Source organism: Eschrichtius robustus, chromosome 13 (genome assembly GCF_028021215.1).
Source record: "Eschrichtius robustus isolate mEscRob2 chromosome 13, mEscRob2.pri, whole genome shotgun sequence".
NCBI classification, from domain to species: Eukaryota; Metazoa; Chordata; class Mammalia; order Artiodactyla; family Eschrichtiidae; genus Eschrichtius; species Eschrichtius robustus.
The window spans coordinates 106,204,706-106,230,178 of NC_090836.1; the positions used below are offsets into that span (position 1 = coordinate 106,204,706).

Here is a 25,473-nt window from a genome sequence, read left to right on the forward strand (position 1 = left end):
GAACGTTGGTGTATTTGACTCGTACCCCCGTATCTAAGCCAGGGCACCCCATGGTCCCACCTGCCTGCCACACCCCCTCACCCGTCCATCCTGTTAGAACCAGACTCACACGTTGCCGGGACCACACTCCTCTAAACGACACCCCCTTCCACACTTCCTATTTGCTTTCCTGGCCTCCTTCTTCTCGCACTGGCACTGGGCACCCCATTATAAGCTACATGTTCAGCTGCTTGTGGTCTGTCTTCCCCATGCAAAGGTCAGCTCCAGGTAGGGTGACCGATGGCCCTGTTTGCCTGGGGTTTAGGGCTGAAAATCCTGACCTGAGAAGCCCCGCAGTTCAGGGCAGACCCAGGCATTGTCCCCAGCTCCGGGGCCAGTGCCGTTTGTTATTAGTGCTGGGGCAGGGTGGCACCCAGTGGGTGCTCAGAACCTGCTAAGGAATGAATGAGTGAATGCACAGATGTCCAAAGGCTCATCCCAGTTAAGCTGTGAGCCCTGGCGGGGGTGACCCTAGTCATCCCTCATCCGGGGCCTGAGTGCATCAGCACGTTTCTCCTGGGCAGGGGTGGGGATGGGGTTTCCTGCTTGGCGGGGTGGGGGGGCCAGTCTTGCTTGGTCCGTGGCCAAGGCAGTGGGCCTGCTGGGCCATGGGGCTCTGGGTGTGGTTCCAGATCCTGATGTGGAGGCGGGATGTAAGGTCCAGCTCAGAACCGGGTGCTGAGTGCCACCAGCACTTGGTGGCAGCACACACTGGACAGCGGGGCAGCTGGGACCAGAGCGTGTCCCTCCCCTCCCCATCCCCTGTAGCCCTGCACATCCTTAGTCCTGGAGAGGAGCACGGCCGTTGCCTCTGTGTGGGCCTCTGTTTCCGCCATCTGGGGTGGCCAGGGCTGCTGAGAAGTCTTGGGGGAACCTGCATCTGGTCAGTTCCCGGCAAGCCCTGCCAGCAAATCTGCCATCCCACCTCCAGGCGGGCAAGGATTCCTGGGGTGGCCCTGGGTCCCGGCCGGGGTCTCTGTGCATGGACCAGGGGACCCCTGGATGGTCCAGGCATGGGAAGCAGGAACTTGTGGCACGGGGAGAGGGGGCCTCAGCCAGAGCTGGGACCTTGGTCCCCCACCTTCCCGTGTGCCTTGATGGGGAGGGGGCACCTGGGGCAGACAGGGGTCTCCAGAGGACCGCCAGGAGTACTCGCATGAGCCCAAAGCCCCAGCCTGTGGGCGGGGGACCGGGCCTGGCTGGGGTAGGGGAGTGGGAGCCTGGGGCTCGAGGGGTGGTTCAGCCCCTGCCAACCGTCAGGGGGTGGGCCTGCGGGCTGAGTGGGTGCGGGGCGGCCCTGACCCACCCGTGGGCGCCACTCTCCCCCCACTCACGGAGGCGGCCGTGGGGCTGTTGGCGTTCCTAGCCTGGGGATGTCCTCCGATACAGGCGGGGTTGTACGTGGTGGAGGGCGGCAGGCTCCACCCGTGTCCGTGGCTCCACCCTCGCCCCAGCTGCAGTCATGACCTCCATCCCGTTTTAGGAGGTATACCCAGGCCCGTGGGCCTCCCACCCCCCAGCCTAAGGGCCACCTTGCCCTGCAGACCCCACCTCTGTCCTCAAGGAAAGAGGCGAGCCAGGTGGACAAGTGTTTACTGAGCGAGGGGCCATGCTGGCTTTGCCCGCCCCCCTAGTCGGCTGGGGGCAGCAGACCCCGTTGAGGGAGGGATGAGGAGAAGGCCCGGTGGCCTGTGTCCGGCTGAAGGAGGGACAGCCCAGCCAGGGCCTGGGGGTAGGGGCGCATTTGCAGACGCAGCGCAGCTGACATCCAGGGCGGGGCCTGGATGCACCGTGGTCTCGTGGAGGTGACTCCAGACACAGCTCGGGAGGCGTGGCCCGGTGGTCCTTGTGCGCCGGCAGGAAGGTCCTGGGAGGGCAGACCCAGCCGGCCAACTGCTGGGTGACCCCTGGCCTGGGACACGGAAGTGACGCTGCAGGGTCAAGGGTCCCCCTGTGGTCCTTGAGCACAGATGGCACATAGTGGCCCTCAGGGAGTGTGACCATCTGAAAATGGCTTGTCCTGGCACGTGGCCCCTGAGGCTGATGGAAGTGGCCAGCCCTCACTGGACTGGCCTTGCTGGGGGCCTGGGGAGTGGAGGGTGGTCTGAGCTCTGCGGGGGGCTGGTGCAGGGTGGTGTTCGGGCCGTGGGCTCCCTCGAGCTCTTAGCGGAGTCTTTGAAGGGTCGAGGGGGAGCTGTGTGAGGGAGCCTGGGGGGCTAGTGAAGGCCCAGCCTGGGCAGCAGGGGGCCACCCGGTATGTGGAGCTCAGCCATTGTGGGTGTGTCCTGGCCCCCAGACCTGGCCAACTACAGAAGGGGTGCGGGCACACTCTGCACTCCAGAGAACCTCGTCCTCAGGACCAGGGATGCAGGCCGTGGCCCCCAGCTGTCCAGAGGGAACCGGGACCACGCTGCGACGGGGCAGGTCAGGGGCTGGGCCATCCGGGGAAGGGCGCATCCCACCCAGCCGTTCTCTTGGCCCCCACTCAGGGGGTTCAGAGGGGCTGAAGGTCCTTTGACTGGAAGCCCCGGCATGGCCCAAGGGTCCCCGGGAGCCGCAGGCCTCTGGAGAGCTGAGGCACATGTGTGCCACGGTCTGGGGCCGGGTGAGACCCGCCCCACCGCCTGCTCTGAGGCCTAGCCTTCACAGTCAGAGGCTTGGCGTGCCCAGGCGTGAGCTGCCCCCTCACCACATCCCAGCAATCAGGCCCTGGCACTTGCTTCTTCTTGGTGAGACACCTGGCCTCAGGCTGCTGTCCCCTGGGTGGCAGCTGGGGAGACAGGAGTGGGGGGCTGGCTCAGGTGGCCCAGTGCCACCCTTGTCTGGGGGCACAGCCGCCCCCAGCCCAGCCCTGACTGTGCGGTGGAAGGAAGGAGAGGGATCCGAGACCCCAGTCGCTCAGGGCGCACTGCCCAGTCCAGCCGAGCCCGTGCCCGTGCAGCAGGCAAGTGTCCCGTCTCCGGGGGAGTCCGCCCAGACCCCAAGGGCAGTGTGCCCCCCAGGTGCCCACCACTTGAGCTGGGCCCAGTCACTCTCACTGCTTCCTGGGGCTCTGGGACTCGCCCAGCACAACACTGGGGCTCCAGCCGTGGCCCCAGGCCAGCCACCGGGCCACCTGGCTGGCAGGTATTAGAACCGCAGTCCAGACACGAGGCCCCTAGGGGTGACCGTCGCCCCTTTGACCTGTGATCTCCTGGAGGTGACCTTTGCTGGAGAATGGGACCCAGACTCAGCTGAGAAGCTCTGCTGGGGCAGGGAGTGGGGGGCAGTCGGGGGGTACAGGTGTGAGGAGCCTCCGCAGGCCCCGGGGCGTTTCCCGGGGGAAGGCGGGCAGGACTGGGGCTGCCCTGGAATTGCTGTGACTCAGCTGAGTTCAGAGGCCGTTCAAGACCTGCCCAGCTGCCCATCTGCGGAAAGGGCTGCGAGAGCCCTGGGCGCCGGAATGCTCCCCCCACGACCAGGGGGTCCACCCTCCACAGCTACCAGGAGAGGCTCTGTGCTTGCAGGTGGCTGTGCCTGCCCCTCACTCACCCTGCGCTGGTGTCACCCCTCCCACCTTCCCCCACCGCCCCCCCCCCCCCCCCCCCGCCACGACCCCCACCTCCCCCACCCCCGCCTCCGGCAGGAGCCACCCTGCTGGGCCACACCCAGGCCCTGCAGGGTTAGGCTTAGCTCTGTCTCCTGCCGGGCCTGAGGGCCCAGGAGTCTGGACCTCGGTGGCTGGCTGGGCGAAGGGTGGGCTGGGGACATCGAGCTCCTGCACAGTGGGAACCAGAGCCCTGATTGGGGTCGGCGCACTCAGGGAGGAGGATGCAGCACACCTGACACCGCGGGACCCGGCTGGGCGCTTGGAGGCCCTGGGGAGGCCTTGACCGCCCAAGTCAGGGCGGGGCCGGGCTGGCCTGGCCTGACTCCGAGGCGGGTGGCCCCTCTGTCTCCCGCCAAGCCCCAGTGCGCCCACTCCGACATGGGAGACGGGGCTGCCAGGGGCCAGTCTGGGGTCCAGCCCTGGGCCTCTTGCAGCCCCCCGAGGGCCTGTCCTCCCCGCCCCCTCTGGCTGAGGCCTGGCCCCGGCGCTCACCGCACTGGAGGTCGCACAGCTGCTGCGGGGCGGAGAACTGGACGTCGGTCCTCCTGCCCTGCAGGCCGGGGGTCGGGGGCAGCGAGAGCGGGTCAGCACAGCCTGCAGCAGCTCCCTGCACCCGCCCGCATTCCCCAGAGGCACCGGCTGGAGGGACTGCGTGGCTGGAGGGGCCCCCGGGGCAGGCCAGGGCCCCCCTGAGGTCTGGGAGTGGAGGAGGTGGGCAGGACAGCACCACCCACCTGGATGCAGGTGCCGGGTGCACAGGCCTGGTCCCCGGGAATGTCCACAAAGGCCACTGCAGGGTCCTCTGTGGGGTCGCCCTGGGCGGGAGAGGGGTAGGTCACGGGCAGCGGGGGTGCAGACCAGGCTCCTCTGCGTCCCTGCGGAACCCTCGAGCCAACCCTCTCAGCACCCTCCCCGCCAGGACTGGCTTGGGGACTGCGGGGAAGTGAAGGGGTCAGCACCGCCCCCCCCAGGTCCCCAAGATGGTGCCCACCACACCCAGCTCACCGCAGGGGTGGGGGTGGCCTGGAGCACTCGGTGGCACGCGGGGGGCCACGTCTTCCCTCGGTGACACAGGCACACCTGGAAGCGGGCAGGGCTGGGCGAGAAGAAGGCCACCCGGAGGTGGCCCGGAGCGGGTGCCAGCTGGACGGTCATCTTCCAGGCTGCGGGGGGCAGGGGTGAGGCCCAGCACGCCACCCCACAAGTGACCAGCACCCTGTCGTCTTGCCCCCCGGACCAAGAGGCATTTACACAAGCAAAGAAAAGGGCCTTCTTTGCTGCGGCCACCCTGCGAAGGCCCCAGCCGGCCTCCCTCCCGCCCCGCGGAGGGCTCACCTGGGAAGCGCGGCTGCTCAAAAGGGCACCTCACCGGGAAGCCCAGGCTCGTGGAGAACTGCAGGGAGGCCGAGGGATGGGGTGTGGCCGTGTGTGCAGGGACGGGGGCCCCGGGACAGGCGGGCCTCCTTCGTGGCCCTCTGGGACCGGTTACACTACCCCCGCCCCGCCCCCGTCGGACCAGGAGGGGGTCAGAGGGGCCACTGAGTAGCTGGGCCCCAGGGCTGGGCAAGGCACAGGGGGACATGTGGCTGCGGGCCCCTTGCCCCAATGCCCGGGGCCCCTCCCCTGGCTCCTCGGCCCCCTCCCCAAGCCCTGGTAGTGCACGAGGCGGGCTGCGGACTGGCCCACTCACCTTCAGGCAGAGCTGGGGCTGGGTGTCCACAAGAGGGTACTGCACCTGAGGGGCACTCACGTCAGGGCCCTGGCCGCCCACCCCCGCCCCATCCCTGCTGGGGGGCACTCACCCTGCTGTGTGCGGGCCGGCCGGAGTGTTCCAGCTCCAGGCACTGGGGCCCTGGCCCTGGGCGCCAGCACAGACTCACACGGCCACTCATGGGACAGGCAGGCTCCCAACTCAGCGCCTGGCTCCCCGGGTGGTAGTGGATGGCGTCCCACAGGGTCTCCGTGTCTGCAGGGACCCTCCCCCAGGGCTGGCGTCAGCTGGCGCTACCCCAGCTGCCAATGGGCTACGGGACTGAGCACCTGCTAGAGTAACCATCGGGCTGGGTCCAGGACTCAGGTGCCTTCTCTCAGGGTCTCTGGGCCCTGGCCCGAGTCTGTGTGTGTGTGCTGTGTCGCTGAGCAGAGCCAAGAGCACCCCGCACCCCTCCGGGAGCCCCTCCCGGCAGCCTTGGCTCTTCCAGGTGGCCTGGCTGTGACACGTGCGTGCTTGTGCATCGGCCAACACACGCTCTCATGCACACTCACGTCCACGCACAGGCTCTGCCACCTTGGACGGCTTGCCTGGAACACACTTTTGGCTGCCTGCCGTCCGAAGCAGGCTCAAGGGCTGAGGCTGGGCCTGCCCCCCGTCTCACCCCCCCTCAAGTCAGCCATCCCAGCTGGACAGGCCAGCCCCTACCCTGCTGGGCACCTCTGACCTGCCCATCTCCCACCCTTCTCTCCTCGCTTCCCCCTCCTTTCCCCTGGCACCATAGGGCACTTGCCATCTTTGAAGGGGCAGGTCTGGATCCGCACGGCGTCAGGCGTCGCAGACCAGCCCTGCGGAAAGGACTGGGGTCAGCGCAGGGTCTGCCCATCCTTTTGTCCACTCCCAGCTGGGCTGTCAAAGGCCACATCCTTACTGACCTCAAGGCACAGGCACGACAACTCTTGCTTGTAGGGCAGAGAGACCCTCCGGGAGACCCTGTTCGCTGTCACCTGCAGGGGAGTGAAGGCACCGTGGGCGGGCAGCAAAGGAGGACCAGAGGTGTGGGCGGGGCATGGGCGGGGCCTGGGCCAGCATGGGTGGGGTTGGGGCCGGGGGCGGGGCCGGGACTGGGGCTCACTCGCACAGGGGCGCCCGCGTCCTCGCAGGTGAACCACTTGAGGCAGAGCCGCACGTAGTAGTCGGGGCCCCCTGACTCTGGCACCTGTACCAGAACGACCTTGCGGCTGCGGTCCACCCAGTAGGAGAGCTTCCCAGCTGTAGGAGGGCAGCAGGTGAGGTCACGCTGGGGCCAGAGGTCACCAGGCACAGGACTCCACCTGTGCTGACAGCCTCCAAGTGGTGACCCCTGCCAGACCCAGGCATTTTGGGAGTCGCCCACCTGAGGACCCATCATGATTTCCCGAGTGGGGAGGGCAGAAGATCCCAGTGGGAGGCCCGTGGGTGCCTGCCACCACCTGAGAGTCTTCCCAGGAGCGATGGGGCCCAGGTCCCACCTGGGGAGGGGGCCTCACCAAAGCAGTCGGGCACGTTCCTCGCCACGTCCTCGTCTGCGCAGTCTGCGAATGACAGAGGCAGCGTTGGGCCCAGCCCACTCTGCACCAGGGGCTGCCCCTGACCTGGGCCTCTGCCCGTGTGGTTTCCAGGAGGCCTTCCTCTCCAGGGAAACGGAGACGGAGACGCTGAATTAAGCCAAATGCACGTGCTGGGAGCTGACCAGCGTGGGGCCCTGCCCCCTGCCCTGGGTGAGTCCCGCCCTGAATCAGCCCCTGGAAGCTGGACGGCAGCTGTGCCCACGCCGGCCCACCTTCCATATGGTACCGCTGGCCCAGCTGGACCCCGCAGAAGTGGGGGACAGTCCTCAGGGTGACGTAGAGGCTCTGGGCCACGCTCACCTCAAAGCAGTCAAAGTGCACCTGGAGCTGCATAGGGACGGGTGTGAGCTGGTGGAGCTGGGGCCTCTGTCCGCCCACCCCGGCCAGGCCAGTTCCACCCCGCACAGTTGTAACCCAGGGTCTGGGGCAGAGGAGGAGGGGCCCCCATTCCTTGGGCCTTGGGTGGCAGAGCCCCAGGACGGGCTTTGGATCAGGTGGCCAAGAGGGGAGGGCAGCCGGGAGCAGGCCAGGGGACAGGTGCAGCTGCCGGCACCGGCTTGGGGCTGGACCCGCAAGTCCGGGTCAGACCCTGGTCTCACCTGCTGCCCCACCTGCAGCCGGTGGGAGGCCCTGGGGACCCGCACGCTCTGGCACTGTGTCTCCTGGGTGTCCAGGCTCATGGAGCAGGCCTCCAGGCCCCGCAGGCCCTCTGGGTGGAGGGAGGGGCCGGCAGGGCTGTCAGAGCCCTTCCCTCCCCTCCTCTGTGAAGGGCAGTTAGCAGGGTCTCCCTGGCCCACCCCACCCCCGGGTTGTCATGGGGATTAAAGGAGCCCTGAGCCCACCACCCCACTTCCGGGGTGTCACCGCCGTCACAGTCACCGCGCAGTGTGAGAGAGGCATTGACGCGCAGGAGCAGGGAGCAGCCGTCGGGGGGGGCACACTTCATGGCGGTGGAGAGGGTCAGGGCCTCCAGGACGGACCCGGACATGGACGTGGGGGGCTCCCGGCAGAAGCTGTTGAAAATATTTCCTGGGGAGGGGAGAAGGAGGGTGAGTACCACGGTTCCCAGGGCCTGGATAAGGCTTTTTGGGTGGTTGGGTGGGGGTGGGGGAGGGGGGCTCTGGGGCTGCACAGTCGGGGGGAGGGTCCTCCCTACTGGCCCCAGTGCAGTCAGGGAACCAGGCCCCCGGTGAGTGGTGGGCCACCCTGAGCCACGCTCAGAGATGGCCGCTGGGCGCCAGGAGTGGGCCCCCGCCTGGCCAGCGAGGGGGCAGAGGAGCCCCCCTCGGCAAGCTGGCAGGCCCCACGGACAACAGAGGTGGGCGACAGCAAAGGTCTGCTGGGGGCACGTGGGGCCTGACCTCAAGGGCACTGCCGCCTAAGGCCCTGACCACAGGCAGGCGGCTGCACTGGCCCAGGTGGGCCTGGCCCCGACGACCTCGGTCAGGGCACCGGAAACTGCGGCCGGACCAAGTGCTGTGCAGGGAGCTGGGCTCTCACGTTCAGGCGCTGGGGCTGAGCAGTATTGTCGGCCTTGGCTCTGCCAGATTTGCAGGTGGACGCTTCAGGTTCGGGGAGGGGGGTTGGTTCCACGGGAGCCACCACACCCCAGGGGGGCCTGCGCCCCATGGAGTTGGCAGCCCCGTTCTCTGCTGCACTCAGGACCGTGGCGTTCACGCCTGGTGACGTGTCAGACTGGGGAGTAACCCCGGGCGGGACAGTGCGCCCAGGAAGGGGAGGTGTGTGCTCAGGGGTGCCTCCAGGGGGCCCGGGCCCCAGGCAAACGCGGGGAGCATATCAGGAAGACCAGCTCCTTGGGCTGACAGTCAAGGGGAAGTAAAGGACGAAAACGCCGGGAGGAGAGGGGACACGGGTGGGACCAGGTGGAACTGTTGAATGCATGTGATGGGGGGGAAGCAGAGGCCGAGGGCGCACCAAAGGATTCCTCGCTGCAGAGAAAGTGGAGCAGGAATGAGGGATCCCCACGGACCACGGCGGCTGACCACTGAGACCTTGGAGAAGGAGGGGCAGAGGCACCACGGCTGAGACACGGACGGACGCGCTGGCCTGTCGCTCAGCAGAGCCCCGACTGGGCCGTATCAGAAACAACTCAAAGAGGCAGCAGGAACTACGAGGCCTGAAATGTTCCTGGGAAAGAAACCCAGCACTGTGGATCCCGCTGTGGCCAAGATGGAGTCACAGGGATCAGATTTTCCCTCAAGCCTGAAGCAGCCTGGAAACCAGACGAAATACAGTCTCAAGACACCGGACGTGAGGAAGCACAGGACGGTGATGCCCGAGGGATGGGGACAAACCGGGGAGCCCAACGAATGCCCTGCTGTCCTGAGAGCACGTCCAGGCGGTGGCAGAGGGAGGGGGTATTTGGGACCCCTGGCACCCTCCCGAAGTGGAGAAATGGGGCAGACGGAAGTGGCCAGAGCTTGCAGGATGAGCACAGGAGGAGGGGTGGTGCAGAGGGAGCAGGGGAATGAGTGTTCGGCAGAGCCCGGATGAGCGCATGGACGTGAGGAGCTGCAGGCAGAGAAGACACCCAGGGGGTTTGCGGGGACAGCGTCCCGTCCACACCCGGGGCCAGGACTATCCCCATTCCCAGCCAGACTGGGGGCTTCGTGATTCACGGGGCCCCGGGTACCCTGTATGCAAGAGTCTTGCTTCTGCAGGAGAATAACTAGCCCTAGACGGAGCACTGCTCTGGCCTTGCCTAACAAGTCTTGAAAGAAAGACCCCCAAAAGGTTAACCTGTTTCTAAGCAACTTAACTGTATTCCAGAAAAGGCTCAAGAATATTTGTAAGGATAAAAGTATATATCCGGCACACAACAGGTAAAAATCACCATGTCTACCATATAATAGAAAATTACAAGCCATGCAAAGAATCAGGAAAACATAACCCAGAATGAGGAGAAAAATCAAATAAAACTGACAGAGATATTAGAATTAGTAGACAAGAACATTAAAACAGTTATTATAACTGTATTGCACATGTTCAAGAAGTTAATTGTAGACATGAAAGATATTTAAAAAAAAAAACCCAAATCCAACTTCTAGGGATGAAGACTACAGTGTCTGAGATGAAAAATACAACAGCTGGTTTAATAACAGATTAGCCATTGGAAAAAAAACCACTGGAGAACTGGACATAGCAACAGAAAACATCCAAAAGTAGGTGGAGAGGGATTGTGGTGATGGTGAAGGTGTGTTGATGATGATGGTGATGATGACAATGATAATAATGATGGTGATGATGGTGATGATGATGATGGTGGTGATGATGATGGTGATGATGATGGTGATGATGGTGATGATGGTGATGGTGATGATGGTGATGATGGTGATGGTGATGATGATGGTGATGATGGTGGTGGTGGTGATGATGATGATGATGGTGATGATGGTGATGGTGATAATGGTGTTGATGATGATGGTGGTGATGATGGTGATGATGGTGATGATGGTGATGATGATGGTGATGGTGATGATGATGGTGATGGTGATGAAGGTGATGATGGTGATGGTGGTGGTGATGGTGGTGGTGGTGATGGTGATGGTGATGGTGATGATGGTGATGATGGTGGTGGTGGTGATGATGACGATGGTGATGATGAGGTGATAATGATGATGGTAACAGTGATGATGATGGTGATGATAATGAGAATGATGGTGGTGGTGATGATGATGGTGAAGGTGGTGGTGACAATGGTGAGGAAATAATAGAACAGAGCATTGGGGAGCTGTAGGACAACTTCAAGTGACCTAATGTATGTGTAGTTAGGGTCCCAGAAGGAATGGGGGAATGAAAAAAACTTGAAAAAATGATAGAAAAATTTCAAACTTGGTGAGAACTATAAACTCACAGATCCAAGAAGCCTGATGAATGATAAGAAATATGAAGAAATTACAAGGCACACCAGGATCAGTTTGCTCAAAGCCAGTGGTAAAGAGAAAACTGTAAAAGCCACCAGAGGAAAAAAGACATGTGACGTACAGAGGAACCAAGGTAAGGAAGGTGCAGAATTCTTTTTGGGAGCAATGCAAGTGAGAAGATGATGGGGACAAAGACCCTCCAGGACTGAGAAACAAACCCTAGCATCCTATCCCTGCCCACATATGCATGACTGATTCTCAGCAAACATGCTGGGAACTCAGCGGGAAAAGGGTAGTCTTTTCAGCAAATGGTGCTGGATCAACTGGGTGTCCCCAGGCAAAGCAATGCGCTTCAGTCCACACCTTTAACAACATACAAAGTTCACCTAAAATGGACTGTCAACCTCAATGTAAAACCTAAAACTATTAAAAGAAAACACATTTTTATTCAATAAAAATCTCTGTGACCTTAGGTAAGGCAAAAAATTCTTAGATACAACACTGAAACCGTGACCCATAAGAGAAAAAAATGAATAAATTGGATTTCATCAAACTTTAAAACTTCTGCTCTTTGAAAGACCCTGGTAAGGAGTGAAAAGACAAGTCAGAGATTGGGGGGAAATATTTGCAAATCATGCACCTGCTAAGGAACTTGTGTTCAGAATCTATAAAGAGCTTTCCAAATTCAATTATAAGGAAACCAACAACGCAATATAAAATGGGTGCCTGCCTGTCTTCAACGCAGGAGGGGTAGACTGGGGGAGGGGGCCGCAGGCTTCCACCATCCTCCCCCCAGACTGATGGAGATTTAAAAAATAATAAAACCAGCGAGTAGTGGGTCTGCCTTTTTTTATCAACATGTCCTGGCAGTTCTAAACAGCATTGGTGATAAAATCTTCCCTGTTGGTGGGAGATCTAAATGATGGCCTGCCCCCGGCCTGGCCCCCAACTGCATCCTTCGCCCACTGTCATCTTGGAGCTGATGTACCTAAGGTGTGGGGTCAGATGGATGACTCAGAGGGGGACAACACCCCAGGGCAGTGGCTGGAATCGGAGGAGAGGCCACCTGCAGGAGGCAGCTGAGTCCCTGTCTGGCCACAGGGGTTCGTGGTCAAGCCCAGTGGGTTAGTCACGTAACGTGGGGGCTGAGGAGGACTGCGTCCCCAGGCCTGACGCTTCCTTGCTCTGAAGGTCACCCTTAGAACCTGGTGTGCAGCCTTCTCAAGAGAAGCGATTGTGCTTTAGAATTCTCTCTCCATCTAAGCTGTCCTTCATGTGTGTGAAAACTTCCTCCTCTATGCAGAAAATGAGAAGTCTGCAACTTTTGACCTTTTCTGGAAAAAAACAAAGACCTATTCCAGCCAAGCAAGGAAAGGATTAAAGCCAGAAAAAAAAAAAGGTAGAGCCATAGAAGAGCATGGTGACCATGGTAAATGATGAAATACATAGTTAAGTGTAATGGATGCAAAGGAGAAGTCGCTTGTTGTAAATAAATGAATAAAAATAAGAACGGGCTCTTGTCCCAAATTAAGCTCACAAAACAGGAGAGAGTATATAGAAGAAAGTGAGGCAGGGGACTTCCCTGGCGGTCCAGTGGTTAGGGCTCCGCGCTTCCACTGCAGGGGCTGGGGTTCAATCCCTGGGGAACAAGATCCTGCAAGCCGTGCAGCGTGGCCCAAAAAAAAAAAAAAAAAGTGAGGCAGAAACACTAAATTATTTGTGGTTCAAAATGGGGAAAATAATTCATTGTTACTGTGTGGAAAGAATTGTGAACCCAAAACTCATCATAAATACTTATGGAGAAGTAAATATATTTGGTCTTATTTAAAGATTTAGAACTATCACAGAGCCTTCCTAAAAGAAGACCTGACAACTGTATTTTAAAAAGGAGAAATATGAACTCAAAAAGAAGAAGTGGGTTACGAAAGGAACAGTGAACACAGGAGTGGGTAGAACACGGTGGTGAATTTAAATTCGTGTTGGGAGGGCAGCAGGAGAAAGAAGGACTCCTGTCTGTTTAAAAACAATTTGGGAGTTCCATTTCCCACCCTACGGTAGCCCGCGCTGTTTGGACCAATTCTACTGAAAACAACTAACAATGCTGGAGAAAAAAACATACATGTAAAAAAACTTCTTAAAAACCTGTGAAAGCTGATAAAGAATCAGGATCATCAGTATAAAACCTGAGGAAGGGCGGAGGGACGCAGAGCACAGGAAGCCGCGTTCCTGGGCGTCTCCCAGCCTGGACGCTGAAGGCTCCAAGTGTGCGGCCGGGACCAGGGGATCCCAGGGCTGCCCCGTCGCGGTGAGGGGAATCAGGAGAAACCTGCCCCCTCCCCGAATCCTGGGGCATGGTGGGAGGGCAGGGGCAGTGGAGCTTCCTGAAGAACCCACAGCCTCCATGGGCCTGGGTGCTGGGTCCCAGCCCTGGCCTGCACCCCCAGGAAGATCCAAGAAACTTCAATCTATGACTTAGTTAGAAATGGTCCTGATAGTCACATGTCACTCCTGGGTGCCACTCAGAAACAAAGGGGAACCTGGTCTGGGGGAAGGCGCCTACATCCTAGGCTGTGGGGAAGGCATCATTTCTCAGGGGCATGGAGCAGACATTTTTTTTTTTGGCCACACCCCGTGGCTTGTGGGATTTTAGTTCCCCAACCAGGGATCGAACCCGGGCTCTCGGCAGTGAAAGCACGAAGCCCTAACCACTGGACCGCCGGGGAATTCCCTGGAGCAGACATATTCAGAGATAAACAAACTTGCTGGGGAAACAAAGCACCAAGAGAAAGAACCAGCAGAGACGCGCCATGGATGGGTCCACGGAGTGCTACAACAGGTCGGACACAGACTGCAGACCAACCTGCTAAAAGGACAAGCTTGAAAATATGTGCAGGGGAAAAAAACTATGAAGAGGGACCTAGCACATTTGAAAGAAACAAATAGAATTTCTAGAAACAAAACCCACAGAAACAGACATTAAAAATGTAATACATGGTTTGGAGAGCAGGTTGGACATCACTGAAGAGAGAATTAGTGGGAGAAAGATCACAGTGAATGATACAGAAGTCAGCAAAGAGACAAAGGATGGAAAACGCAGAAGGGAGACTGAGAAATAGGAAGAAAGACGTGAAATGCCTGAGGTGTGTCCATCAAGGTTCCAGAAGGAAAGGAGAGGATGGGGCAGAGGCAATATCTGAGATGATGGTTAAATTTTCTAAGGCTTACACAAAAGTAAAAGTATAAGCTGACCCCACTTACGAATATAGCTGCAAAATCCTAAATAAAATTTTAGCAAATTGATTTAATAATATATTAAACATGACCAGATAGGAGTTGTTTTAGGACTGCAGGTGTGGTCAACATTAGACAATCTATCACCTCATTAAAAAGATTAAAGGAGGAAAATTGTATGAGTATCTTTATAGACACAGAAAATTTTCATAAAATTCAACACCTACTCATGATGAAAGAATGTTTATCAAACTAGGAAAAGAAAGACACTTCCTTGTCTAGATGGAGGGCATCTCCTCCAAACGCCCAATAAACCTAATACTTAATGGTACGTTTTTGGGAATCATTGCTATTTAATATCAGGACTAAGACAATGGTTCCCCATTCAACATTGTCCTGGAGATTTGAGCCACTTCCACAAGGACAAAAACAAACATAGGTTATAAACTGTTATTATTTGCAGAGTATGTGATTATCTATATACAAAAACTTAAGAGACTCAGTGGGAAATCTACTAGAAATAACAAAGGAAGTATAACAAATGTGTGGATACAAGATTAATATACAAAACTAGCATTGCTTTCCACCAACAAACACCAACTAGAAAATGTAATAAAATAAGAAAACCATTCATGGATCCTTCAACCTCTGAAGGGCATAAACAAATACTTTGAGGAAGACCTAACTTCCTCAAAGATGGAAAGCATACCATGTTCATGGTTGGAAGACTCACCTCTGATAAGATGTCATTTCTGACTCAAATTGGTCAATAAATTCAATGTAATTCCAAGCAAAACGTGTGATATTGTGATTTATATTAAGAAAAATATATTTGGTCTTGGTCCCCATTGCTGGTACAGAGCTCCTAAAGCTCTTGGAATTTCCTAAATGATGAGTGATAAAGGTGTCTTTTGTTATCTATAACAAACTTGTTTCAACCACACCTAGTTTGTTAATGAGGTGATTTTTAGAAGCACCTAAGGATGGGGGCTGGTTGCCAGGGGAACCAACCGTGGGATTAGAGGGTTGGAACTTTCAGTCCCACCCCCCAGACCTCTGGGGAGGGGAGAGGGGCTGGAGGTTGAGTTCAATCACCAATGGCCAATGATTTAATCAATCATGCCTATGTAATGAAACCTGCATAAAAACCCAAAAGGACGGGTTCAGAGAGCTCCTGGGTTGATGAACACGGGGAAATGACAAGTCAGAGCGCATGGACACTCCTCATCCTTCCCCATGCCTCGTCCTGGGCGTCTCCTCCATCTGGCTCTTCCTGACTTATATCCTTTGATAATAAACCGGTAATCTAGTAGGTAAAATGTTTCTCTGGGTTCTGTGAGCCGCTCAAGCAAATTAATTGAACCTGAGGAGCAGGTGGCGGGAGTCTCCAATTTATAGCTAGTCACTCAGAAGTACTGGTGACACCTGGAGTTTTGACTGGCACCCGAAGTGGGGGTGTCTTGTGGGACTGAGCCCTTCACCTGTGGGGACTGAGGCTCTCTCCAGGTAGATGGTGTCAGAGCTGAGTTAATTGCTTGGTGGTGTTGAAAAATACACACACCGGAAAATGCCTGCTGAAATTTTCAGGAAACTTACAATCAAAAATTCCGGTTGAAGATTTAAAGAGTTCAGGGTCGAGCCTCTGGCGGGACTAGACCTGGTGTTGAATGCCTTCGTGTCCTGTCTGGACCTTGGCCATGTTTAATGCCAGCTGTCACGGACGTTCAATTCACTGGGAGATGCAAAATGGTGATATGATAATTCTATTGTTTTGCTTCCATTTATTAGCTGGAGTAATTGTTCCAAGGGAGCATTTGTAGAAGAAAGGCACGATCAAGGCTTGATTTCTTCCCTTTATTTACCCAGTCTTCAAGATGAGTTGGTTCCCTGTCATCCACAGAGACGAACAATTCTTTTTTTTTTTTTTTCTTTAAACAATATCACTAAGAATGCATGGGTTTAAGTATGGGCTGCAATTCATTGCAGTGCTTATTCTTTTTCGAAGCTCAAACGATATCCTCTTGGCTAGTGGGAGCTCCTTCTGGCCTCCGTGTACTGCAGACTTGTCACCACCGTCTTTGAGAGCTTCTTCCATCTGGAATGACAAGATGTCCCAGGCTCTTTTTGTACATTTTCTGCCCCAGACTGGAAATCAGTCGCTTCTCTCCGAAGCCCTGCCTGGTTTATTTTGGTGAAAAATGGTATTTCAAGGCCACAGCACTAGGGAGGCTCAGGACTATGAGTTGGTCATTGTTTCTAGGATTTTTCTGTGGGCAGAGCTGCAACGTATTTAAAGCAATACCTCATGAGGTCATACTTAGGTTACCAATTCAGAGTAAAGGTTTTACAGCACCTTTTCTACATGACATCTGCATCTCCTTTCTTCCATGCTTGATTCTCAAGAACACAGGAGAGGATAGAATGAAAATATGTCCTAACTGTCATTTGCTGTACTGCACACGCCATACACAAGTCTGGGTCACAGCACGAACCATCGGGGTGACTGGAAACAGCAGAAACGTGCCTTTGCATAGACTTTTCTCAGTCTCTCCCCATTTTTACAGCTGTTCCTTGTCTTCACCATCAGTGTACAGCTGTGAATACTACACTGTCTCCTTTTCCACAGGCAGTCTCAGTTTTGCAAATAGCCCTGTATTAAATTCTCACCCGTTTCTGATCTGACCCTCCTGTAGTCTGGCTGCCTGAGGCTTGTTCCCCCAAGAGTCCCCAGGAGGGGACATGGGACAATAGTCCGTGAGTCCCTGCCTGTTGTACCTTTATACCTGAAGGTCAGTTTTCTTTTATGGAAACATATTTGACGTATAACATTGTGTAAATCGAAGGAGTACAACATATTGATTTGATGCATTTATATGTTGTAATAATTGTCATTGTAGCAAAGGCGCCCCATCAAGTTACATAATTATCGTTTCTTCTTTTGTGGAATAATTAAAATCTAGCCTCTTAGCAAGTTTGGTGATTATAATACAGTATTGTGTCTCTATGCACCATAGCTGCATTATAGTTTTGCTGTCCATTTTCTTCTAGCGTTAAAATGTCGCTCTTTGAAAAGTCTGATATACTTTTCTTTCCATTATAAATTGTAAAGCTCTTTTTGCCGAGAGGCCCAAACATTTTTCTCTTTCTCTTTAAAATCCAGCCATTTTACTAGAATAAGTTTTGATGTGGTATCCAGGACTGATATTCTCGGGTTCATGGTTTGCCTTTTCAATATCTACTGTCAAGAAAAAAAATGTTTGTTCTCCTTGAACTGTAGTTTTTAGTGTTTGTTCTGCTGCTTTGGTTTTCTTTAGGGTCTCATATCATCTGCCTTCTGGACATTCTTTGCCTATCTGTAACATTTACCATTATTCACACATCATTTTATCTCTTTTTACATTTCTTTTTGATTTTTTTCCTTTCAAATTTTACTCGTATTCTTTTTTTAAGTTGAAATATAGTTGATTTACAATGTTGTATTAATTTCTTCTGAATAGCAAAGTGATTCAGTTATACGTATAGATACATTCTTTTTTAAAAATATTTTTTTCCATTATGATTTATCACAGAATGTTGAATAGTTCCCTGTGCTATACAGTAGGACATTGCTTTTTGATTTTTAAAAAAATCTCCTTTTCACCTGCTATTTCTCTCAAGGCATTTAATATTGGGTCTATTCACTACTTCCAACGCAGTCTTCATTTATACAATGATTTTCTCCTTTATTTCTAGTCACCTCATTTCCGAACATTTCTAATTTTGTTCATATCGTTCTTTAACGTCTTGTATCATTTTCTTGAATATTCTAAGCCATTTTGAAATGAAATGTTACACTTGTGGGTTTTCAGGATGCTCTTCTGGTGCACTTCCTTTGCCTGTCGGCACATTATTCTATTCCTTATTTTCTTTTTCATTATCATAACTTGTCTGGAACTTGCCCTCGACAGTCTCCCGTTGCCCACATTTACGCGGATTCAGTTTCCCAGAGCTCTTAGCAGACTTGGTTCTGCTTTCCTGACTGCACAGAGCTCCCTCTGCTGTCACTTTTGGGTACTGTTTAAAAATAGGGTGGATCGCTGTTCAGTTTCTTAGCTCTTTCCCGCTTGCCTTCGTCTACCTGAAGCTGCTCTTTCCTTGCCTCTGTTGTGCTTGATGCCACTCCGAGCTTCTCCGTGCAGGGCCGTCTCCCAAGGGGTCCCTGCACCCACCTGCCGCAGTGGTGGGCGGCCCCTCAGGGGGTCGTGTGCTTCCCAGCGAGTCTCACCGTCTGTGGGGTTCAGACACCCCTCCACCCCCTGCTGCACAGACCCCGCTGATTCTCCCGCCTGGGGCTCTGGTGCTCGTCTCTGGGGTCTGGGAGCGTGGACCCCACTTGTGTTTTACATCCTCCTTGCTCTTGGGTCTGAGGATTCAGGGAAGCTACAACCACACCATCATCTCCCAGGACAATTTAGGAAAGAAAGGAGCCAGAGGGGCTTGCCCTACCAGAAATCAGTATCTAGCTGAGCTCCATATGGACTCAGACAGTGTGACCCTGCTCAGGGATAGGGGTGGGTCAGGGAACCGTGCACACGGCGTGGAAATCTGACGGGGTGGGGGGCGTCCAGTACGTGGTGCGGCCACAGCCGGATTTCCAGGCAGCAAAAGATCACAGTTGGGTTCCTACCTCACACCATACACAGAGATGCATTCTAGATGAATCAAAGACCTAAATCTGAGAAACAAAACTTTAATATAGAAATATAGGAAATACAGGGAGAAAATCTCCCTGACCTCAGGATTGGGAAGGCTTTCTTAAAAGATCCCCCCAAATCCACAAAATCCATGAAGGGGGAGGCTTGTAAACATGGCTGCATCAAAACTGAAACCTGTGACTCACACCATGAGGTTGAGACTGAGAAAGTGGAAGGACTCTCTGTGACGTGGGGTGACCACCTCCACACGGTGGCCCAGGGCACGCTGGTCCAGGGCGGGTCAGGCACAGCAGGAGACCACACGGGTCTCAGCGTCGTCAGAGACACACAGACTGAGACGGGAGTGGGGGTGGGGAAGCTGTGGCCTCACGAAATCCCTCCCCCATAACTGCCAGAACACACAGATGGCACAAAGCCAGAGAACGGCCCCCGCAGCAGGCAAAGCACACGGGCACAGGCCAGAGCACCACCCCAGATGCCGTGGTGTATCCTTGCCTGGCGACCCCGCTGCCCAGAAGCCCTGCTGGTGGGATGACTCAGCCTCGGAATTCTTGACAAGCCCCCTCTCCCCCGAGTCCGGAGAGAAGGAGGCCGGGCGGGTGTCCTGTATTGTCACCGCTCCGACTGGCGTGTGGGGGAAGGAGGGGGAGGGACGAGACCGTGGAGGCCCCAGGGCTCCCCAGAAGCCGAGGGCCCCTCCCCACACCTCTCCCCGGCCCCCAGGACCCGCCTGCCGAGTTCCCCGTCTCCCCAGCCAGGCCCGGGGCCGTCCTGACACCCAGCCCTCTCACACAGCTCCGTGGGGGAAACACCATGGATCTGCGGTCAAAAGAGAGTGAGAAGGGAGCCTGAGTAACCGGGGGTCTGTAGGGAGCTGCCGAAGTGTGACCAGGACGGAAAGCATGTCACAGACGGAGTATAGGAAAAACTAAAATAAGGATGGAGGAGAGGAAAGATATGGAAGAAAGGAGGGGAAAAGGAACACAGAACGTGGGAGGGAAGAAAACGTCATGGAGGGATAGAGGGGACTCTTCCTCAGGCACCTCCACCGTGACAAAGACACAGCTTCAGTGAGACAAGGGATCCGACAGGGGATCACACAGCCAGAGGCTCAGAGGAGCCGTGCCGAACCAGGACCAGTCAAGGAGCCGGACAACCCAATTTCAGGACAACTAAGTACAGTGAAGACGCAGGAATCAGGAGACGCGGCTAGAAATTAAATTGCTGGCTTGGAACGGTTGAGATAATCATGGCAAAAGCCGTTGAGAAAGAGAAAAATGAATGGAAGCAGGTGATGGAAGGCGGAGGTGACTGAAGTCAGATCAGATGGGAGAACGGGCATCACAGAGCCCGGCTTGGACGAGGGACGGCCTGGGGGCAGAAGAGAACCCTGCAGGCCCCTCGGCAGAAATGCCAGGGTGGCCTCGGGCTCCTCACCCTCGGGAGAGAGTCCAGGGACAGAACTGCCGCCGAGGCGACCTGATGCTATTCAACACCCCCAACCACTGACCGCTGGTCAGACAAACCAGAGACAGGGAGTATTGCCTGGGGTGGGGGCGTGTCCCCGGCTCGGGGGTCAGCAGCCTGTGTCATAATCTCACTCCTTAACCTTGCAGGGGTTCTTGAGGAAATAACACCGCTTGAGGTGAAGAAACATTTAAAGTTTAACCATTTCTTTAGTTTTTCCTATTAAAGTCAAGTCAAATTAAATACTTAGTTTACATGGCATAAGGTAATTTCACCTTCATAAAATATTTGTTATCTGTTTATCCCACGAACAGTATATTTGCCTACAAAAAAGTCTAGAATAATGTTTTCCTAATGTAAACAATATTTATTTCTATATGGGGGCTTTGGAGCTAGATTTATTTGAACTTTCCTCCGTATATATTTTGCATCTCTTATGTCCCTTTTAATGAAATATAAAATGTCTGCAAAGACAATAAAGCTATTTTTAAAATGGGATATCGTTTTACAATGGGAAAAAATGAAAAAGTGTGATAAGAGAAATTTATTGCAAAGCAATAAATTCCATTAAAACAGGAACGCACGATTCCCACATCCAGCAAGCCCACAACTGGGCTTGACGGGGCCCTTGCCGTCCTGCACCAGGCGGTGGGCAGGGAAGGCGGGCGGCGCTCTGCTAGGTGAAGGGCGGTGGCAGTGGTGGCAACTCTTCCTGCACAGGAGGGAGACTGGCTGCCAGGCAGACCTGGCTCCCGGGAGGGCAGGCTGACCGAGGACCAGCAGGGCAGCGAGTCCCCTGCGGCCTGAGATGTACTCACGGTTTATGCGGCTCTTGCAGGTGAAGCCCTGGGGACAGAACAATGAGAGGGGGTGAGAGGTCAGCTTGGCCACCTCTTGTCCCCCGCCCCCCCCCCCGAGCCCCGCCCCGGTGTGACCTGGACCCCGTGGACCTTCAGGCCCCCCGCCCCCTGACCGCACCGACTTCCCATGCTGGCATCCGAAGCTCCCCCGGCCCCCTTGTGCCCGTGCTGGGTGCGTGCTGGGCTTCAGGTAGAAAAGAAAATGGCAAAGATCCCGGCCTTGGAGGAGCCGACACCCTGAGCCGGGGGAGCCGCACGACGTCAGAAAATGACATTTAATGTCAGCTGTTGAAAAGTGTGTGGGAAGATAACCGAGGGGTCAGGAGGGTGGGAGCTGTGACTCTGCCGGGGGTGGCCTCGCTGGGTCTGGCCTGGGGACCTCGGGGAAGGGCAGGGATCAGCCCATGCACACTGCCTCTCCCGCTGGACTGACAGCTTCCCGAGGGGTCGGGACCAGGGACCAGGGACCAGGCTCAGACAGGGTCGGTGGGGGAAGGCACCCGTGGACCGCACTTTGGTGGGTGGGCCGAGGGGCTCCACGCTAAGCTTGGGAGGATGGGGTCGGCAAGCAGGGTTCTGGGAGCCCGGGAACGGGCACCCGAAGCGGCGGAATACAAGCCAGGAGGGTCGCTGCCCTGGGCCCAAGCTCCGCCGCAGTGCGGGCCCTCTGGGGGCGCCCAGGGAGCTCCGACAGCTGGGGGCCCGAGGTAGAGACCCTGCCGGCACAAGTGGGGAGGTGGAGGGGTGAAGGGGGTCTGCTCCTGTGCCTTGGGTTTGCAGGGCAGGCACTATGGTGGGTCCAGCTCCAGCTCCACCCCCCTTTCTAAATAGCCTTTTCATTTTGGAATAATTTTAGATGTATAGAAAAGTTGCAAAGATAGCACTGAGGTTTACCCAGTGACGCCCGATGTTAACATCTCGGGTAAGTGGGTGTCACTCTTGGGCGAGCCCCAGACTCCGGGATTCGCCCGTTTCCACCCAGGTGCCTTTTCCGCTCCAGCCTTTTAACTGTCACCCCGCGTCCACCCTGTCTTCTGACCACGACATCTCCCCGAGACGCCGACTCGCCCCCTTAGGCCTCCAGCCGCACAAACCCCACAGAGGGGACCCTGCGGCCCTGCCCACGGCCCTCAGGGGTGAGGAGCCTGACTCCGGGGCCAGCCCAGAGTGGCAGGAGGGCTCTGCTGGACTAAGGGGCTGCACCCATCTGGGTGCCGCGCCCAGAAGGTGACTGGGCAGGTGGGCAGAGGGCAGGGCAGCCCGGTGCAGCGGGCCCAGGAGCCAGTGGAGAGAGCGGGGCAGACCCAGCAAGGCAGGGCAGCAGCTGGGCCTGGGCCGCAGCCCTGAGTGAACAAGGGGGGCAGTGGCTTGGGTCCTGGCCCGCCCTCACTCCCTGACACAGCCCCAGATGCTTGGAGCCACCCGCTGGCATCCTCCGTCCTGTGGCCCGAGCCCGTCCCCCTCCCAAGCTGGTAGGGGCTGGAGGGCAGCTGCGTCCTGGCCCTGGGTCACTGCCTGCCCACTGGGGACCTCCTGCTGCCCCTGTGCCTGAGGACCACGCAGCTGTGGCCCCTGGGTTTCCGGTGGAGCGGGGGTGGGCGCGGTCTGGTAGCTGGCCCTTCAGTGCCCGCAACCCCTCTCCCGCCTTGGGGACCAGCGGGGGCGAAGGTCAAGGTCAGAGAGTACCTGTGGACTCCGGCGCCCAGGGACCCTGGCATCTTGGGAGCTGGGGGTGGGGGCCCGGCAGAGGCTGGCCTGGTGCCCTGGGGCCCTTTGTGGGGCGGGGCCGGGAGGGAGAAGTGGAGGCCCCCCTTCCCCTCCCCGCCTCTGGGGTTTTCCGTCGGGCTTCTTGGGGCTTCCCAGGGGGGCAGGCGTGGGGGGGGTCTGTGGGGAGGGACCCGAGGGTGGGGTCTGGGCCCTGACCCTGCGGCTCCACTGGGTGCGGAGGGCGGGGACCCGCATGCTGCAGGAGGGGCCCCGGCCACCCCACTCTGCCCTGAGGCACCCTGCGGTCCTCTGCTCCTGTCCGCCCCACCCTCTGCCTCGACTGAGGACCTGCCAAGGCCCGGAACAGCCCTCCTGGGGGAGGATGGGCTGCAGCGGTCTCCATGCAGGTGCGGGGGGCACCAGCCGTGCCAGCGGTCCTCTGGCTTCGCCCCACAGAGGCAGCCCCACCCGCCGCCCTGGGTCTCTTGAGCCCCTCCCGTTCAGAGCCCTCCTCCCGAGCTGTGACTCTCCCTTTCCCACCCCCTCCCTCAGCTGCCAGCAGCCCCCCGGGCCTCGCGGGCTCTCCGTCGTCCCCTTCTCCTCCGCCCCTCCTTCCGTAATCCCACGGGTGCCACAGTGGCTGGAGCTCCATGGCCAAGTCCAAAGTGGGGCCCAGGCCTGGCCCTCCCCGTGGGGGGCAGCGGCGGGGCGGGGGGACCCTCCCTCCCTGCCTCCCTCCCCTGGCCTGGCCCTCCTTCTTCTGCCCGGGATCCCTCCTCCTCCTCGCAGCCCTCCCCACATCCGGGCCCATCTCAACATGGGGCCGTCCCATCCCACACCCAGCTGCACCAACGCCAGTTCTCATGTCTGACGAGCTTCTCAAATCCCATATTTCAAAAACGAGTTTCCTCCCTGAACCCTTGCCCCCCTGACCGCATCACAGGAAACATCTCCTCCACCGGCCCAGGGGCTACAGTCACACTTTAAGGTCCATCTTGGATTTCTCCTTCCCTCAAGGTCAAGGGTCCCCTGCCCTGCCAGCTCCACCTCCAAAGTACACCCCAAAGTGGCCCCGTCCCGTTCTCCATCTCCGTGGGAAGGGTCCAGGCCACCACCCCCTCCCACCTGGGCCCAGCTGTTTCCTCTGCACCCACCGGCTCCCACCAGGAGCCAGACGGACCTCCCTCCCCTCCATGGGTCCCTGCACCTCGGATCTGAGCCCAGCCTGACCCCCGGCCACCCAAGCCCGCTCTGTCTATCCGTGAGCTCCCTGGAACCTCTGCTGGACGCACTCGCAGGCCTCACGGAGCTGCCTTTCCTCCTGACTGGGAACCAGGTGTCCCCAAGTGTCCCCCGGGGGGCCCGGCCACCGCCCCCGAGAGGCCTACGAGCCCGCACGCCAGGCTGCCCTCTGTTCAGCAGTCACCACCACCTGCTCTTGCTTTATGTGCGTTTCCCCAGGTCCCTCCTGTGCCCACACTTGGAGGGGTGCACATCACGGGTGCACCCCAGCCCCTGTCCCAGCGGCCCGGCCCGCCAGTCTCGCACTGGGGGACCTCCCGGGACGCAGGCACACTCTGCGGGCAGGTGCTGCCAGACGGGACGCCTCCCAGGGACAGTGAAAGTTCCAGGACACCACCACTTCTGAGCCGCGTCCTGGCCCTGTGGCTCCTTCCCACCCAGGATTAGCTTGGTGTCCGCGGCATTTCCTTAGTGGAGCGTCCACACAAGCCCGGACGCCGCCCTGGATGATGAATCGGGGTCTGTGAACGCAGGAGGGGCTCTCGGGCTGCCCCCCACCACGTGGCTCCTCGGAGAGGGACAGGTCACAGGTGCATCAGCGCCCCTGCCCCTCAGGCTCCCGGCAAACGTTTCCCAGAGCGGCGCTGCAGGGTCAGGCCACCACCTTGTGGGGATCCCAGGTCCCCGCCACCGACCGCCCCGGGCCGGCTTCCCTGGCCTGTGCTGGGGTGGGGCCGGCTAGTGCCCACCGAGGGGAACCAGGGCAAGAGGAGAGCCTGGGGGGCAGGGCTCACCTGGGAACAGGAGAGGCCACATTCCGCGACCCTGGGGATGGCCAGGCTCTGGTAAGCGCTCCAGGTCAGGGAGAGGAAGGCGAGGGCTCGCCCAGCCAGCATCTGGACGCGGGAAGTGACGGCCGGGCAAGGGCTAGCAGGATGCCTCGCCCTCCTGGCCGCAGCTCAGCCCCAGAGACAAGCAGGAGAGAGTCCGGAGTGAGTTCGCTCCCTGGGGCAGGTGCCCCCCCTCCCAGTGGGCAGGGCACAGCCCGCAGCTTCCGCCTGCAGGCTCACGCTGCGGCCCGGCCTCTGGCCAGACGCCCTGCAGTTTCCAGGCTGCCAAAGAACTCCTGGAACTTTGAGGCTCTGGGGTCTCAGGGAACCGGGTTCCCCTGGGGCTGGCTGCTGGAGCAGGGCTGGCTGAGGGAGCAGGGCTGGCTGCGGGCTTGTGGGATCAGGGAGCCGCCCTGCCTCCCCCACGGCTCCTGGGTGTCCCCCTGTCTCTCAGGCCCCCGTCCTGCGGTTGGGGGATGGAAGGTGGTCAGTGGCCCTGGTTGTCAAGCTCAGCGGGGCTGGCAGAGGGGTGGGAGCCATCCCAGGCGCCTGCCCCACAGGGCCGATGGCGCCAGCCCCCCAGGGCCGCTGGTGCCAGCCCCAACTCCC

General features: G+C 57.6%; 1 protein-coding gene across 1 annotated transcript; it reads right to left on the reverse strand.

The window, feature by feature from the left end:
• Positions 1 to 1,669: 1,669 nt before the first annotated feature.
• IL17REL (interleukin 17 receptor E like) lies at positions 1,670 to 24,930 on the reverse strand. The gene is made up of 20 exons (XM_068561996.1): positions 24,829 to 24,930; positions 21,044 to 21,071; positions 7,829 to 7,978; positions 7,549 to 7,658; positions 7,162 to 7,276; positions 6,869 to 6,913; positions 6,475 to 6,611; positions 6,275 to 6,346; positions 6,133 to 6,187; positions 5,431 to 5,594; positions 5,319 to 5,363; positions 4,964 to 5,021; positions 4,625 to 4,791; positions 4,363 to 4,443; positions 4,121 to 4,178; positions 3,861 to 4,019; positions 3,078 to 3,196; positions 2,729 to 2,809; positions 2,338 to 2,634; positions 1,670 to 1,951 (listed from the first exon to the last, which is right to left on the reverse strand). Exons 1-20 carry the CDS (start codon positions 24,928 to 24,930, stop codon positions 1,670 to 1,672), a joined length of 2,325 nt encoding a protein of 774 aa, XP_068418097.1.
• Positions 24,931 to 25,473: the final 543 nt, after the last annotated feature.

Excerpts from the sequence above, each read along its gene's own strand:
- IL17REL (XM_068561996.1), bottom strand. The coding sequence starts at position 24,930 with ATGCTGGCTGGGCGAGCCCTCGCCTTCCTCTCCCTGACCTGGAGCGCT. Across the intron at positions 5,364-5,430 it reads GCCGGCCCGCACACAGCAGG|GTGCAGTACCCTCTTGTGGA; the intron begins GTGAGTGCCCCC and ends AGTGCCCCTCAG. Across the intron at positions 2,810-3,077 it reads TCCCAGAGCCCCAGGAAGCA|CTGCCACCCAGGGGACAGCA; the intron begins GTGAGAGTGACT and ends CTGTCTCCCCAG.